The sequence below is a fragment of the Mustelus asterias genome, chromosome 21, assembly GCF_964213995.1.
Source record: "Mustelus asterias chromosome 21, sMusAst1.hap1.1, whole genome shotgun sequence".
NCBI lineage: Eukaryota > Metazoa > Chordata > Chondrichthyes > Carcharhiniformes > Triakidae > Mustelus > Mustelus asterias.
Genome location: NC_135821.1, coordinates 74,302,231 through 74,320,316, shown reverse-complemented (window position 1 = coordinate 74,320,316; position 18,086 = coordinate 74,302,231). Strand labels below are relative to the sequence as shown.

Here is an 18,086-nt window from a genome sequence, read left to right as displayed (position 1 = left end):
CAGTTACTCGTATTCGCAGTGGCACTTAAATGAGGTGCAAAAGCAAATCTGTCTAAGACTCCACCTCAGCACAGCTCAGTGCTGGAGTGGCTGCAAAGTGAATTTCTTTCCTGGCTCCTCCACCTCATCTCCGCTCTGATATCTTGAGGAAAGGAGGGAAATTCCGTGAATCAAAAAACAAGGGAAATAAAGACAGCTGATCCTCAAGTTTTACGCAGTGAATGGCTGGATGGTCATCCGTATAATGAACTAATTTAAGACTGAAAGCTGTTCCTAGCTTAATTGGGCGAACCTGAATTTTATACGCAGAGCCATTGAAATCTTTTCACGTCCATCCTTATATGACATGCCGAAGTAGCAAAAGGTAATCAATCAATTCATGTTGGTTTTCACTAACCCAGAATTCACAACACCTTTAATTGATCTCAGTATATACACGTTTACATTGGGCGGCACAGTGGCACACTGGTTGGCACTGTTGCCCCACAGCACCAGGGACCCGGGTTCCATTCCCGGCTTGGGTCACTGTCTGTGCGGACTCTGCATGTTCTCCCCATGTCTGCGTGGGTTTCCTCCAGATGATCCGGTTTCCTCCCACAGTCCAAAAGACGTGCTGGTTAGGTGCATTGGCCATGGTAAATTCTCCCTCAGTGTACCCAAACAGGTGCTGGAGTGTGGTAACTAGGGGATTTTCATAGCAACTTCATTGCAACGTAAAAGTAAACCTACTTGTAACACTAATAAATAAACTTTACACTTTAAAACATTCTCAGAAGGTACAGATTGCAACGTGGCTGAACTGTAGAATCATAGGACCATACAGTGCACAAGAAGCCCTTCGGCCCATCGAGTCTGCACCGGCATGTGAGAAACACCTGACCTCGCACCTAATCCCATTTACCAGCATTTGGCCCATAGCCCTGATTGTTATGATGTGCCAGATGCACATCCTGGTACTTTTTAAAGGATGTGAGGCAACCCGCCTCTACCACCCTCCCAGGCAGCGCATTCCAGATCATCACCACCCTCTGGATCAAGAAGTTTTTCCTCACAACCCCCTGAACGTCCTGGCCCTCACCTTGAACCTATGTCCCCTCATGACTGACCCTTCAACTAAGGGGAACAGCTGCTCCTTATCCATTCTGTCCATGCCCCTCATAATCTTCTACACCTCGATCAGGTCGCCCCTCAGTCTTCTCTGCTCCAGAGTAAACCACCCAAGCCTAACCAACCTCTCTTCATAACTTAAATGTTCCATCCCAGGCAGCATCCTGTAGCAATAGAATAACAACCCTGTATTTGCTACCAAATAAACCTGTTGGACTTTAACCTGGTGTTGTTAAACTTCTTACTGTGTTTGCCAGTTGCTGTCAGAATAGAGGCAATCACTTGTGAGCAATGTCATGAGATATCTACCAGTTTAATCAAAGTGCCTTCAGCATTTAATTATCAAAAAAATAACAGCCACCGTCAGCAAACCCTCCTCCACAAGATTTGGGCGGCACAGTGGTTAGCACTGCTGCCTCACAGCGCCAGGGACCCAGCTTTGATTCCTGGCTTGGGTCACTGTCTGTGCAGAGTTTGCACATTCTCCTCGTATCTGCGTGGGTTTCCTCCGGGTGCTTCGGTTTCCTCCCATATTCTGAAAGACGTGCTGGTTAGGGTGCATTGACCTGAACAGGCGCCGGACTGTGGCGACTCGGGGAATTTCACAGTAACTTCATTGCAGTGTTAATGTAAGCCTTACTTGTGACTAATAAATAAACTTCACTACTCTCAACAGCAGAGCTCAAATAAATGTCTAAGTGCTATAACTTGACTAATAAATTAAAATCTGGCTTTTAATAAACATTTTAATTTCCAGCAGCCTGATATTCATCTTATCGAAGCATCTCGTCTCATCAGCCTTGGTATACGTCTCAGTGCCTTGGTGAGAATTACCTGCTATGGCTGGTGCTTGTAGCGTACTCTTTATCAATTGATTAGAAAAGCTATTCACTCTATTTATAGCCAACTGTGTTTTAAGATCATTAAAAGAGTTAACAATATATAAATATATCTGCCCATTCCCATCATTGCATTCAGTAAGCCTTACAGACAGCACTCAGTAATGACAACTTGAACGCCAAGACTCCATAGATATGACATTCAAGCAAACTCATTAAGGAAACTGTAACCCTACAGTGGGAATTTTAATGTGATTTAAAATGTTTGTGTTCAATCTAATTGATCTAAACGTAGCAATCTCCGACAATTACTAAACAAATATAACCTGCATTTATTGCTCGGACTCATTAGATATCATATCAGTACTTCTAGGCAGCGGGCACTGTGGATTCTGCAACAGGAAATTATAGTCTATTACTCAGTAAGACAGGATCCTGCTGTGTAAGATGGTTGTCATGCTTGCCTACAGAACACTAGTTGCTGCTGTTCAAAATAGTTAATTGCGTGCGTTGGTACATTCCTTAGATACATGATAAGACCCAGAATAAATGCAAGTCAATTTTCCTTTCGAATTGAGAGCCCCGTACAGCTCTCCTCTCCATATCCTAAGGGCTACAGCGTTGTGCATATCAATTACGCGGCAGGTCTAGTCATCCATTTTCAGATCTGACCTATTAAAGTCAAGTATTAACCACACTTCCCCCTCCATTGTCAAATCCTGTTTTATTGTCGTCAGACCATCCTGGAGGATGTGGTCTCTGTCTCTCTGCAAGAAACTGCGATATCAACCCTCTTCTCAGATGCTCCTTCAACTCTAACATGGAGTGTGGGGGCCTTATGGATGTCCTGGTCTCGAGAACTGAAACCATTGACACAAATACATCAAGTGCCACTTCCTTTGTGAAGTACAGTGAGAGTTTTTGTACTTTAAAAGGGGCATTATAAAATGAAATGGGCCTGAATTTTCTGGCTACTCACACTCGGCCACCGTTGTGAGTGAGGACGGAGCATTTGGTGCTCAGTCAAATCTCCGCTCACTGCAGCGGGACTGGAGAATCCCGCCGGCATTCACAGCTGTTGTCTTTGCTTTTCAAGGTGGCACAGTGGTTAGCACTGCTGCCTCACAGTGCCAGGGACCCGGGTTCGATTCCCGGCTATCTGTGTGGAGTCTGCACATTCTCCCCGTGTCTGCGAGGGTTTCTTCCGGGTGCTCTGGTTTCCTCCCACAGTCCAAAGATGTTAGGTGGATTGGCCGTGCTAAATAGCCCTTTAGTGTCAGGAGGACTAGCTCGGGTAAATGCATCGGGTTATGGGGATAGGGCCTGGGTGGGACTGTGGTCGGTGCAGACTCGATAGGCCGAATGGCCTCCTTCTGCACTGTAGGATTCTATGATACTATCCCAGACTTTAATTATCTTCAATGTACTCTGTGACAATTGTGGCTTTGTGTGGAATTTGGGTGGATCATCATCAGCACTTCAACTAATCGCCAGTCTGTGACCGTGTATCACAGGTTTCACATTGTAGAACCTCTTTCCCTGGCAGGATAGTACTAACTGCTCACCAATGCTTCCACTTGACTGTAATAGTGCGTGTGACAGTCTACCAGTTCCACTTGTAGAGCTTATGTAACCATCCCCATGAAAAATTTGGCACAATTAAAAGTTTGTTCTTTTACCTTTTCTGATCTCCATCCGTTTCTCAGATAATGAACCTCTGGAAGATATGGAGACATCAAAACTTAATAATGGTAGTGAAATCAGATTCTTCAGGCAAAATATACAACATTACACCATGAAAGTGGATCAGAGGCCATTTTCATTCTTTCAATTTAAATGTGCTACACAAGGGCGCCTGGTCATTGCCGCTGTATTACTTCAATAAGTGAAAACTGTTACACTGTATACTGCAAGCAAGATAATTCAAGTTAGAGCTTATATCAATCCAGACAATGCAATGTGTTCCTGTTTCTATTCTTTGCCCTTTCACTGGCACTTAGCAAATAAAGAGAAAATATAACTTAAGTTTCATGGACCACAAAATGAGTCAAGTTGCTTGCATTTAATAAAGAAAATGCACAGTGTGACCACAGAAGTCACAAAATCCTCTGAGTGCAGTTACTGCGGGCAGGGTTTTCCTCTTGAGATTGGAATCCCAATGTCCGGATCATGTCCCCACCTCAACCCCGTACCATGTTGGTATTAATCACCCGATGCAATTTTCCAAGGAATGACCAAATAATGGCTACAGGGTGCTCTTGCCATCCAGTTACAGAGGGTAGGCAGCTTCTGGAGGCTAAAGGATAAAAGAGAGAAGGAGAGGGGGTGCCCCCCAAGATTGAGGCACCCACTCAGCACTTGAAATATTTCATTTCATGTGGCAAATTAGAATTGCCACAACTGTGGCCAACTTCCTGCACTGGCTACAAGGGTGGCGGTGGGAGTAATAATTCTATTCAGCGCACTGGCCTCCCCTCCCCCCATGGGAGGTCATTTCCTTTCACTGTGTTTTGGCCACCACGTGGGGTTTGCCTGACAAATGGCAACTTCCTATCGGCGCGGGAAAGGGACATAAATAGGCTCCCTGAGTTGGCTCTGCAGGCTACCCATCCACCGACTTGGGGTGGGGTCACTGCTCTGGCTTCCTCAGAAATGATGTGGAGATGCCGGCGTTTCCACTCCATCTGACGAAGGAGCAGCGCTCCGAAAGCTAATGGCGTTTGCTACCAAATAAACCTGTTGGACTTTAACCTGGTGTTGTTAAAACTCTTACTGTGTTCCTCAGAAATGGCCAGGAGTTGGGACTGTGCCGGATCCTGGCATATTGGCCAGAGATGGGAAATTCCAGGCCTGCCCCACTGCTGTTCCTGCCCCCATCTCACAAGCAAGATCCTGCCCTGTGTCTCTTCCGATGAAACTAACGCAAAGGAAAGGATCTGCTGGGATCTCGGTTTTGAGAAAAGACAGATCTTGCCATCAAGACGTTAGTAGTTGGAATTTCTTCTGCTGCGCCCCGATCACAGCAGTCCAGAAAAAAAGATCACAGAAACTTTACCCTGTTTTTTAAACTTACGTTTTAGTTAAAATTCCATTCGCAGAAGCTGATTCGTACAGAGTGATACCTTTCTTCAGATTCACCGAGATCGAGCCGCCCAGATCATCCGCTATTGCACCAGCGTGGATCGCTGCTTTACACAAAACAGATGTCTGTAGAATAGAAAATAATTCATTACCTTTGTCATGTGAGTGTACCTTTCAGAAAACATCATGCAGCTTACAGCTTCAGTGATGTCATTGGGGGTGGAGCTAAGCTCTGGCAGTCAGGTGATAGGGGTTTTTTTCCTTTGGGCTTTCAGTTTGGTTTTGGGGAGCGTGTTGGAAGCTGTTTAGCAGCAAGCTAAGAAGCAGTCTCTCTCTACCTCTCCCTGCTCTTCTCTTTGTTTGGTTCTGAAACTATTATCAGTTAACTGAAGGAGGGGCTTACTGCTATCTTGCCTTAAAGAAGCTGTGTTTTGGGAAACAGATTCGACTACAACCTCCTCTGAGTTTCTTCACAAGGGGTTTTCAGCATTCAACCCAGGAGGTGGGATTCCTGTAACACATGGGCATTATCCTATGCTGTATTGTATATATTTGGAGGGTTTTGTGTGTTGGATGTTGGCTTTGGTTGGAACACATTGGAGATATTTCCTTGAGAGTTATACATCATCGTGGTTGTTGTGTTTCTTGTTTGTAATTGTTCAAAGTTTTTGCTAATTGTCTTACTATACATGTCAACAATATTCTTAATGAAACTTTGTTTTTGATAAAAGCTCCTCGTGGGTCAGTTGAATCACACCTGGAGTGAAACCTCTCACGCTCATCCCAGCCAAATTCAACATAAAACGTTACAGGTCAGGCGAACACCTTGAAGTATCCGACTTGTAACACCTTCAACTGAGTTAGTGAAAATTGTCAGAACATGTTAGGTCTGGTTGGGGTACAGAGTGTGATCTTCATCATCCACACTTTAGCCGTCTGCCATCTTTACATTTCTGCCGTAGTGTTCACGGTGCTGGAGGTGTTCCCAGTGGCTGGAATTCTCCAGCCTCCCATTAGCGGCTTTCTTGGCATTATCTGCTGGCGGCAGGATTTTCCAGTCCCGCTGCTGTCAATGGGATTTCCCATTGTAGCCACGCCACGCTGCCGGGAAACCTGCAGCAGGGGTGGGCTGCCGGCGGGGAGGAGAATCCACCACGAGCAAACAGCTGGAGAATTCCGGTCAGTATTTCACTTCACAACTTATATTTATATAGCACCTTCAGTACAATAAAACATCCCAAGGCAGCACTTCATGGTGATCTTATTGAAACATATAAGATTGTGAGGGGCTTTAACAGAGTACATGCTGAGAGGGTGTTTCCCCTCACAGGGGAATATCAAAGTAGAAGGCGTACTTTCCAAATAAGGGGTCTCCCATTTAAGATGGAGATGAGGAGGAATTTCCTCTCTCAAAGGGTGGTGTTAGGAATTCTCTCTCACAGGGAGCTGCAGAGACTGGGTCACTGAATATATTCAATGTTGAGTTAGACAGATTTTTGATTGATGAGAGAATCAAGGGTTATGAGGAAAATGGAGTGAATGCCACAAACAGATCAGCCATGATGGGGCGGCACGGTGGCACAGTGGTTAGCCCTCCCGCCTCACAGCTCCATGGACATGGGTTCGATTCCCGGCTTGGGTCACTATCTGCGTGGAGTTTGCACATTCTCGCGCGTTTGCGGGGTTTCCTCCGGGTGCTCCGGTTTCCAAAGATGTGCGGGTTAGGTGGATTGGCCTTGCTAAATTGCCCCTTAGTGTCCCGAGATGCGTCGGTTAGAGGGATTCACAGAGTAAATATGTGAGGTTGCGGGGAGAGAGCCCAGGTGGGATTGTTGTTGTTGCAGACTCGATGGGCCGAATGGCCTCCTTCTGCACTGTAAGGATTCTATGATTCTATGATCTTATTGACTGACAGTGCAGGCTAGAGGGGCTGAATGGCCTACTCTTGCTCCTATTTCTTACGTTCTTATTTTTAAGTGAGCATTGTAAAAACAAAATGTGACGTGAAGCCGCATGCGGAGATATTGGCCGGAATTCTGCCATCCCACCCGTCACTGGAATCTTAGCGGGTGGGTTGTGGAGAATGAGAAACGCCATTGACGACTGGGCAAGAATTTCCGGCTTTTAGACCAGCACGGCGGAGAATTCTGCCCATTATGTGGGATGGTCAAAAGTCTGGTTAAAGAGGTAGGTTTTATGGAATGTCTTAAAGGAGGAAAGCGAGGCAGAGAAATAGTGAGGCGCCGGGCGGGAATTCCTGAGCTTTGGGCCTTGGCAGCTTAAAGTGCAGCTTCTAATAGAGTAGCGATTAATGTTAGGATGCTCTAGAAGCCAGAATTAGAGAAGCACAGGGGGAGGGTCGTGGGCCTGGAGGAGATTACAGAGATAGGGAAGGGTGAGGCCAAGGAAGGATTTGAAAACAAGATTGAGAATGTTTAAATCAAGACATTGCTTAACCGGGAGTCAATGTAGATTGACAACAATTTAATTCTGGCATCTTGCACATTCCTGATTTAAATCATTCTATCATTGGCAACTGTGCCTTCAGTTGCTTGGGGCCTAAGCTTTGGAAATCCCTCTACAAACCTCTCCACCTCTTTCTTCCTTGAAATGGTCCTTAAAACATACCTTTTCGACCAAGCCTTTGGCCACTGGCCCTAATATTGCCTTATGTGGCTCAGTGTCTAACTTTATTTTACAACATTCCTGTGTTTATTACATTAAAGATGCTGCATAAGTTAAAGTTGTAGTTGGTTAGCAAAGAAAAGCATAATAATTTGAACTTTCAGAATGAAAACAGCCCTATGTAAATATGTCATGTTGTAATTACGACCCCCAACAATGGTGGCATCTGATAAATTTACAGTTAAAATGTTGATGGAAATGTTCACAGATGGAAGGTTTTGTAACACTGTACATCAATGAGTTCATTGCTAATATTACATAATGTGATTCCAACTCAATTATATCCGATTCAGAATTCAGTGGGGTGAACTCCGAGTGGGCAAGGGGGCAATGTGAGGGCGGCACAGTGGTTAGCACTGCTGCCTCACAGCCCCAGGGACCTGGGTTCGATTCCTAACTTGGGTCACTGTCTGTGCGGAGTCTGCACATTCTCCCCGTGACTGCACAAGTTTCTTCCGGGTGCTCCGGTTTCCTCCCACATTCTGAAAGACGTGCTGGTTACGTGCATTGGCCGTGCTAAATTCTCCATCAGTGTAGCCAAACAGGCGCCGGGAGTGTGGTGACTAGGGGATTTTCATAGTAACCTCATTGTAATGTTAATATATATACTTGTGACTTTAATAAATAAACTTTAAACTTATCTTGAGTGCGGATAAACACTAAACTCATCCAGCTGGACTTATCTTAAGTTCATGAGCATAAAATTCAGCAACATTGAGAATAACCCAGAGGGCTTTGAGCTGGCTCCAATGATTTGATCCTACACCAATCAAACAGGCTCAATGTTTCTGCATTGACTCTGAACTTGCACAGAATTACACGACAAAGAGACGCCAATTGAGCTGAACAGCCTAAGAAATCTGAATTCTTGCAGGATACCTTTTCCCTACGCTACAATAAAAGTTGTCAAAGAAGACATAGGAAAAAAGAATGAATATACAATATTTGGAAATGTTGTCCATTTTCTGCACCAGATTCGTACAACCTAGGCAAACTAGAGGAGAAATTGAACTCTGCGCTGACTCACTGAGGTGAAGTTATTAATACTTTATCACTGAAAAATCCGATAGTTCCAGTCTCTAAATTGCATATGTATTTTGATGAAGTATTGAGTTATATCTTGGGATGACAGGGGGTGTCCCATAACAAGAGAATCATAGAATCCCTACAGTGCAGAAGGAGGCCATTCGGCCCATCGAGTCTGCACCGACCACAATCCCACCCAGGCCCTATCCCCATAACCCCATGCATTTACCCTAGCTAGTCCCCCTGACACTAAAGGGCAATTTAGCACGGCCAATCCACCTAACCTGCACATCTTTGGAGTGTGGGAGGAAACCGGAGCACCCGGAGGAAACTCACGCAGACACGGAGAGAACGTGCAAACTCCACACAGACAGTGACCCGAGGCTGGAATTGAACCCGGATCCCTGGCGCCGTGAAGCAGCAGTGCTAACCACTGTGCCACCGTGCCGCCTTTATTCAGCCACTATCTTACTGAATGACAGAGCAGGCTTGAGGGACCACAAGGCCTACTCTTGTCCCTATTTCTTACATTCTTGTCGAAACTATTTGTGGCAGGCATTACGGGAAACAGAATGCAACGATATTTAATTCTGTTAAATTCAGCAAAAGCACACTGAATTACAAGCAACTTAATGACAGGAGAACAAGTAAAAATGGAAATGGTATTAATAATTACACATCTTAAAAATTCAACTGGCTACTTGTTTAATGAGTTGATTCGTACTCACATCGCGATAACCCTGCCGAAGATTTCCCCAAACATCACCAGTGACATTTTTACAACCTGCTGGACAATATTTACTGTAATGGAAGCAAAAGGAACAGTTAGCGCAAAAACACTGAAAACGATGAACATCTCGGTAAATCGATACTTACATTAAGTGTATCTTGTGTCAGCTGTATTCTAAAAGTGGTTTTACATTGCTGTTCAGGCAGAGCACTGTGCAAGCCAAATGCAGGACTTCCAAGGGACGGCACGGTGCACAGTGGCTAGCACTGCTGCTTCACAGCGCCAAGAGCCCCCCCGGGTTCAATTCCCGGCTTGGGTCACTAACTGCATGGAATTTGCACATTCTCCCCATGTCTGCGTGGGTTTCCTCCATGTGCACCGGTTTCCTTCCATGGTCCAAAGATGTGCGGGTTATGTTTGATTGGCCATGCTAAATTGACCCTTGGTGTCAGGGGGATTAGCAGGGGAAATATGTGGGGTGATGGGAATAGGGCCTGGGTTGGATTCTGGTCGATGCAGACTCGATGGACCGAATAGCCTCCTTCTGCACTGTGGGGATTCTCTGGATAAGTGCCACTTTCCTTTATCAGTATGTCACTGGATCTTTTTAAATTCACTGGAGGGCCAATAAGAAAGAGTCACATGTTTTCTGTTGCCACCCTTAACTAATTTCAGTTGCGTCTCAGACACCATTTGAGGCACTGAGTTGACTTCCTTTATAATGGCCTGGATTTTGTCATAGAATTCCGACTGTGCAGAAGGAGGCCATTCAGCCCATCGAGTCTGCACCGACTCTCCGAAAGAGCACTCTACCTTGGCCCACTTCTCCATCCTATTACTGTAACCCCGCACATTTACTATGGCTAATCCATCTAACCTACATATCTTTGAACATGATGTGGAGATGTCGGCGTTGGACTGGGGTGGGCACAGTAAGAAGTCTCACAACACCAGGTTAAAGTCCAACAGGTTTATTTGGTAGCATGAGCTTTTGGAGCGCTGTTCCTTCATCAGGAGGCACTCACCTGATGCCTGAGCGGTGCTCCGAAAGCTTGTGCTACCAAATAAACCCCTGTTGGACTTTAGCCTGGTGTTGTGAGACTTCTTACTGCATCTTTGAACACTAAGGGGCAATTTAGTATGGCCAGTCCACTTAACCTGCACATCTTTGGACACTAAGGGACAATTTAGCATGGCCAATCCACCTAACCTGCACTTCTTTAAGTTTATTTATTAGCAACACAAGTAGGCATTAACACATTAATACTGCAATTAAGTTACTGTGAGAATCCTCAAGTTGCCACACTCCAGCACCTGTTCGGGTACGCTGTGGGAGAATTTAGCATGGCCAATACACCTAACCAGCACGATTTTCAGACTGTGGGAGGAAACCGGAGCGCCCGGAAGAAACCCACGGAGACATGGGGAGAACGTGCAGACTCCGCACAGACAGTGACCCAAGTTGGCAATCAAACCCGGGTCCCTGGCGCTGTGAGGCAGCAGTGCTAACCACTGCACCATCGTGCCTTCTTTGGACACTAAGTGGCAATTTAACATGGCCAGTACACCTAACCTGCACATCTTTGGACTGTAGAAGGAAACCTAAGCACCCAGAGGAAATCCACGCAGACATGGGGAGAATGTGCAAACTCCACACAGACAGTCACCCAAGACTGGAGTCAAACCCAGGTCCCTGGCGCTGTGAGGCAGCAGTACTAACCCACTGTGCCCCCCTAACTGGAATAATGAAAAGCTGACAGCACTCACTGTTATTCTGGAATAAATCGGACAGCAACGTCTGGCCTCTACACATGCACAGTTAAACGTGGAAATCAGGAAGTTGTTATCTGAGTTATCCACCACAAGCCTTACTGAACCAATACCTCAGCAAGAGACTCGCCATTCAAACACATGAAAGACATGAATTTGTAATCCACTGACAGCAAATAAACACACCAGAAAAGTTTAGGGCCTGTCCATTCAAGTGTAAGAAAGTAGTAACTGTTAGTTTCAGCAAAACAACCTCTTTGGCCTGGAAAATTAATTTTCATAAGTTTGAAATCTTACTCCTTTAGATTTTTATTGTTAAAATAAACTAAAGCTTTTAACCTTTCCTTTGTCAGCTTTATCTGTTTCTTACTCTCACCATTCTTTCCTTCTCCTTAGTTTGTTTTTCGTACAGGATGTTTTAATCTGAATTAAATATTCTAATTGACACTTCCTGGTGTAGATTCTTCAAGTGCCTCTTGACACGTTATTGCTTGTCCATTTCCCTTGTGGTTGATGGGCACGTTTTAGGTACTTGATGACTACGGGCCTCAATGGATCTCTTTACAAGTGTATGGGTCAAAATTGGGCCTCTTTGATTAGATTTGACTTGATTTATTATTGTCACATGTATTAACATACAGTGAAAAATATTGTTTCTTGCACGCTATACAGACAAAGCATACTGCTCATAGAGAAGGAAACGAGAGAGTGCAGAATGTAGTGTTACAGTCATAGCTAGGGTGTAGAGAAAGATCAACTGAATGCAAAGTAGGTCCATTCAAAAGTCTGATGGCAGCAGGGAAGAAGCTGTTCTTGAGTCGGTTGGTACGTGACCTCAGATTTTTGTATCTTTTTCCCAACGGAAGAAGGTGGAAGAGAGAATGTCCGGGGTGCGTGGGGTCCTTAATTATGCTGGCTGCTTTTCCCCGAGGCAGCGGGAAGTGTAGACAGAGTCAATGGATGGGAGGCTGGTCTGTGTGATGGATTGGGCTACATTCACGACCTTTTGTAGTTTCTTGCAGTCTTGGGCTGAGCAGAAGCCATACCAAGCTGTGATGCAACCAGAAAGAATGCTTTCTGTGGTGCATTTGTAAAAGTTGGTGAGAGTTGGAGCTGATATGCCAAATTTCCTTTCTCAAAAGCCCACAGAAAGTCTGTGGGCAACTGTACAGGTGATGAACAGTGAACAATTTTTGTTTGCCATTGACAGTAAAATCCGTGCAGTTATAGCCTTACCGATAGTGTGTCACTGCCAGTCCTGGGTGTAACCAATACCTGGTGTTATTAAACTTCTTACTGTGTAACCAATACAACATGTATTGTAGACAGCCAACTGGCTGGAGAATCTGCAACACTTGTGTAAGAGTAGGATTTAATAACATGAAGAATTCTGATTAAGAGCATGAAGGAATAACTCTCCCAGAATAATTTCCTTTTGGTGGGAGTTCCAATCAAGGTTGAGGGGAAGAAAGCATATTTCTATCGGAGAAACAATGGGAGAAGCAGGCACGCTAGTCACGGGCTCAAATCCTGTAATGGACGCTAAATCCCACAAGAGGCACAAAACGGGATTATGGCTGGCGAGATTTCAGTTTGTGACCTTCCTCTGACTCCCCGCACCAGCCCCCCCATCCAGTAAGGACATGAGCCTGATTAGCATATTTTATAATAAATTTGAATGTAAATTTATGGCATTTAACATAGAAACATAGAAGATAGGAGCAGGAGGAGGCCATTTGGCCCTTCGAGCCTGCTTTGCCATTCATTACGATCATGGCTGATCATCCAACTCAACAGCCTAATCCTGCTTTTTCCCCATTACCTTTGATCCCATTCGCCCCAAGTGCTATATCCAGCCGCCTCTTCAATACATTCAATGTTTTGGCATCAACTACTTCCTGTGGTAATGAATTCCACAGGCTCACCACTCTTTGGGTGAAGAAATGTCTCCTCGCCTCTGTCCTAAATGGTCTATCCTGAATCCTCAGACTGTGACCCCTGGTTCTGGACTCCCCCACCATCAGGAATATCCTCCCTGCATCTACCCTGTCTAGTCCTGTTAGAATTTTATAAGTCTCTCTGAGAACCCCCCTCATTCATCTGAACTCCAGCGAAAATAAACCTAACCTAGTTAATCTCTCCTCATTCATTGGTCCCGCCATCCCTGGAACCAGCCTGGTAAACATTTGTTGCATTTCCTCGAGAGCAAGAACATCCTTCCTCAGAGAAGGAGACCAAAATTGCACACAATATTCTAGGTGTGGCCTCACCAAGGACCTATATAAATGGGACCCTGGAACCCTGGCACTGCCAGCCTGGCATCACCCACCTGGCACCCTGGCACTGCCCACTGAGCACTGGGCATTGCCAAGGGGCTGGGCCTAAGGGGAGGCAGTGCATAAAGAACTGTGTACTCTGCAATCAGGGATCGCTGTGGCTGCGATCAATGTAGGGGTGAACAAGAGCGCTGAGCTGCCAGAGGAGGGGTGAACAGGGGCAGCGATCGGATGGTGGGGGAATTGTGGGGGGGGCGGTGAGGGCGTTGTATGGGAGGTGCAATCGGGAGGCAATTGGGGGGGGTGGGGGAAGTGATGCCCAGGGGAGAAGAGGAGTGACAATCTCCCATACATAGTACGTAGTGCATTGAGAGATCAGATGCACGCGCAATAGCGCTCGCTAGCAGTCAGCAGCTGGTTTCCTGTCTGAATAGACTCCGTTCACTCACACGGTTGGTGAGAATCACATATTGCCTCATTTTCTTTTGAAGTGTGATAAGATTTGAATTTCGCAGAGAAAATGGGTCTGAAACGCTCTTGTATTCACGCTTGTTTGATACCTCGAATGTTTTGGTAAGCTCGCCGCTCTTCTCTGGGGAAGTGAATAGCTGGACTTCCATTGGTCAGCAGTGCAGCCTATATAACTCTCTCCACCCTGAAGATGTGTTCAGATGACAAGCCTTCAGATGTGTAGATCTCTCTCCATTAGCCACACACCCTGGTGTGAATAAACCCAAGAATTGACACTGTCATAGACTTGTTAAAACCTGAATCTACTCTTCTCCTATCAGGATAAAGGCCGTTAGCTTCGTCTCAGAGGAAATGGTCCCGTGTGTTTCCTCTCTGTGGTCTGTGTATGTGTCTAGCATATGTGTGGAGGCAGACTCTCTCATGCAACTGTCATGAGGGGGCATAGTGTATGGATGTCAAGCCCCCGTGACAGGATAGAAGGAGACCTGCACGTCTGGAATTGGTGTATGAGATAAACAGAAGTCATGCGTGGGCTGAACTTTCCCGGCGAGGTGGGAAATAGGAGTCAGGTCTTACAGCGCAGGAGACAAAGAGGCTGTGTACGAGAAGTGGCTCCTTTAAGATGCATTCATGTGCAGCCACAGAGCAATCATAAAGGGACCACACCATGCAAGAAGCAGGCCATACGCAGCAATCAGAGGGAACAGTGCGTGAGGTTTGTGCTCCGTGTGATGTACAACGCAAAGCAATAGCACAACAATTTATGTAGAGAGAAACCATTGCTCATCTCATGCACCTTTGTATGATGAATGAGTATGCTACTTGCAAAAATGTAAATGTTGCAACCCTGTGATGCACTCACACATTTCTACCTGGAATGTGGGTGGTTACACACATCAACTGATCTGATACTTTCTGATGGTCTGCTGGCTGTGGGCATCATTTGTGTCTCTGAGCTCCATCCACAGTGCAGGAAGCGTTCTACATCCTCAGAATATCCCCACCAGTCTCCAACCGTTATGGTGTTGCAAAGTTTGCGAGGAACTTGATTGTTTCAGTTATCTCAGGCTCCCATCACACTTCCTCCAGTTTATTCAGCCTTTATTCGTGTCAGTCTATGACAGACACACACATGCACTGACGGAATGAGTCAGAGGCCTCAGCAAAAACAAACAAAACATGAAGGCAGCCCATAATTGAGGAGGTCGGACACACTATGCTTTGGTAACTAAGTGTAGTCGCAGAAACATTTTCACACTCTATATTCAGAGTGAGAGATTATACAGCTCAGAGTTGCTATTTATAAATGTTTTGGGCATCTGTTAGCTTCCAAGTCTTTCTGGCAGCCAGATATCCTTTATCTGTCCTCTGCAGTATGTACACAGCTAAAAGGTACAGTCACAGTAGAAACTTTGTGCATACCGCACCAAATATTAATCTGTCGAAAAGATAACCAAACCTATCCTGCATCAGGTTAAATAACCACATTGCAATGTTGATCACTGCGCACAATGAACATTTAAAAGCAATACATTTTCTTTCAAGTTTGAGTTCCTTGTGTACATAGATGTGGAGATGCCGGTTATGGACTGGGGTGGACAAGATACGAGGTCACACGACACCAGTAAGAGTCCAACAGGTTTATTTGAAATTAATGATTCACATAAACCCGCTGGACTATAACCTGGTGTCGCATGATCTTTCATCCTGTTTATATAGAAACATAGAAACTAGAAGCATGAGTAGGCCATTCAGCCCTTCGAGCCTGTTCCGCCATTCATTTTGATCATAGCTGTTCATCGAATTCAATATCCTGATTCCCCCCCCCCCCCACCATATCGCTTGATCCCTTTAGCCCCAAAAGCTAATTTCTTCTTGAAATCAGACGACGTTTTGGCCTCAACTACATTCTGTGGTATGTTTATCATTCTAATTGAAATTCTAGTTAAATTCTTGTTAAAATTCTCGTTAAAAGAGTTCTAGTTAAAAGGAGATTGTCATTGACTTCAGGAAGCGTAGAGGAAACATGCCCCTGTCTACATCAACGGGGATGAAGTAGAAAGAGTCAAGAGCTTCAAGTTTTTAGGTGTCCAAATCACCAACAATCTGTCCTGGTCCCCCCATGCTGACACCATAGTTAAGAAAGCCCACCAACGCCTCTACTTTCTCAGAAGACTAAGGAAATTTGGCATGCCGGTTACGACTCTCACCAACTTTCACAGATGCACCATAGAAAGCATTCTTTCTGGTTGTATCACAGCTTGGTAAGGAACTACAAAAGGTCATGAATGTAACACAATCCATCACGCAAACCAGCCTCCCATCCATTGACTCTGTCTACACTTCCCGCTGCCTCATCAAAGCAGCCAGCATAATTAAGGACCCCACGCACCCCGGACATTCTCTCTTCCACCTTCTTCCATCAGGAAAAAGATACAAAAGTCTGAGGTCACATACCAACTGACTCAAAAACAGCTTCTTCCCTGCTCCCGTCAGACTTTTGAATGCACCTACCTTGCATTAAGTTGATCCTTCTCTACACCCTAGCTACATTCTGCATTCTCTCATTTCCTTCTCTATGAACACTATAATTTGTCTGTATAGTGCGCAACAATACTTTTCACTGTATGCCAATACATGTGACAATAATGAATCAAACCAAATCAAATTCTAATTTGTATTTCTAATTAATGTAGAATTAAACACAAAAAGGAGGCCAATTGGCCCATTGTGTGTGAGCTTGCCCTTTGAAAGAGCGATCCAATCCTCGTCCCCTGCTTTTTCCTCACAGTCCTGCAGTTGAAAAAATTGCTAATGACAGATTAGATATCACAGTTGGAAAGCACTTGCAATTTATTTGTTGACTCAAGTGGGAACATGAGGAAGAAAACATAATATTGGCAGAGCAAACATTCCCAAAAGAGGATTTTTGGCTTGCCCTATTTCCTGTCACTTGAAGTCGTCCTATAAACTCCCCTAACAGAGGCGTGTTCATTGCGTGATAGCTGCCATTTATCTGTGGGACAATTGCCTCGCTGCCTCCAAGTCCATTTCCACATCAATACGCCAACATTCCCGGAATTCTGTTTTCTAAACAATGCAAAACTTTACACATCAAGGCTTGGTTTAATATGTGCAGCTCACAAGACAAGGTTCATGTGGATTTCAACTTACCTAAAATGTTGCTGCGAATAATGAATCCCTTTCTCCAGACAGGAAATCAAATCTGCACAAAACACAGGACTGATACATTAGTAAACGGAGTATGTATTCTCTGATACAATGGTTTTCCACCCCCCACATCACCCCCACCTCCTGAAAAAAGTTGCAGTCTTCACTGCAGCCTTCTCAATCATAGAAACCATAGAATAACCACAGTGCAGAAGGAGGCCATTCGGCCCATCGAGTCTGCACCGACAATCCCACCCCAGGCCTTATCCCCAACAACCCCACGCATTTACCCGCTAGTCCCTCTAACCTACACATCCCAGGACACTATGGGCAATTTAGCATGACCAATCAACGTAACTCGCACATCTTTGGACTGTGGGAGGAAACCGGAGCACCCAGAGGAAATCCATGCAGACACAGGGAGAACGTGCAAATTCCACATAAACAGTCACCCAGGCCAGGAATTGAACCCGGGTCCCTGGAGCTGTGAGGCAGCAGTGCTAACCACTGTGTCACTGTGCCGCAACTCAGGTGCCACCCTGGAATATAACAGAGGGAAGTGTGAGGTGACTCATTTCGCAGAAGGGTTAGGGAGCGGCAATATCGACCCTATGGGTGGAATTTTTCAGACAACCCGCTGTGTGTTTCATGGCGACAGAGTTGGCTCGCCACTGGTTGGTGGTGGGATCTTCTGGTCCCGCTGTTCTCAATGGGGTTTCTTGGTGAATGCCTCCCTCGCCGCCAGGAAACCCACAGCGGGGGTGCGCCATTGCTGGGGCTGGAAGATCCCGCTGGCATGCAGGCTGGAAAGTTCTGGCCAATGACACAGTTATAAGGAGTGCACAGAGACAGAGGGATGTTAGGTTGAGGCTGGGGATGTAGGGGATGTGAGGAAGAACCTGGAACTTGCTGCCTATGAAGGTGGTGGAA

The 18,086-nt window shown here is 45.5% G+C and overlaps 1 protein-coding gene across 1 annotated transcript in view; it reads right to left on the bottom strand.

The window, feature by feature from the left end:
- LOC144509413 (discoidin, CUB and LCCL domain-containing protein 1) overlaps positions 1–18,086 on the bottom strand; it is a 147,560-nt gene that overhangs the window by 38,326 nt on the left and 91,148 nt on the right. The window contains exons 4-7 of the mRNA XM_078238258.1: positions 17,160–17,211; positions 9,467–9,539; positions 5,020–5,153; positions 3,626–3,663 (exon numbers count right to left, since the gene is read on the bottom strand). Of these exons, the coding sequence (XP_078094384.1) occupies positions 3,626–3,663; positions 5,020–5,153; positions 9,467–9,539; positions 17,160–17,211 (297 nt within the window). The remainder of the gene's footprint in view (positions 1–3,625; positions 3,664–5,019; positions 5,154–9,466; positions 9,540–17,159; positions 17,212–18,086) is intronic.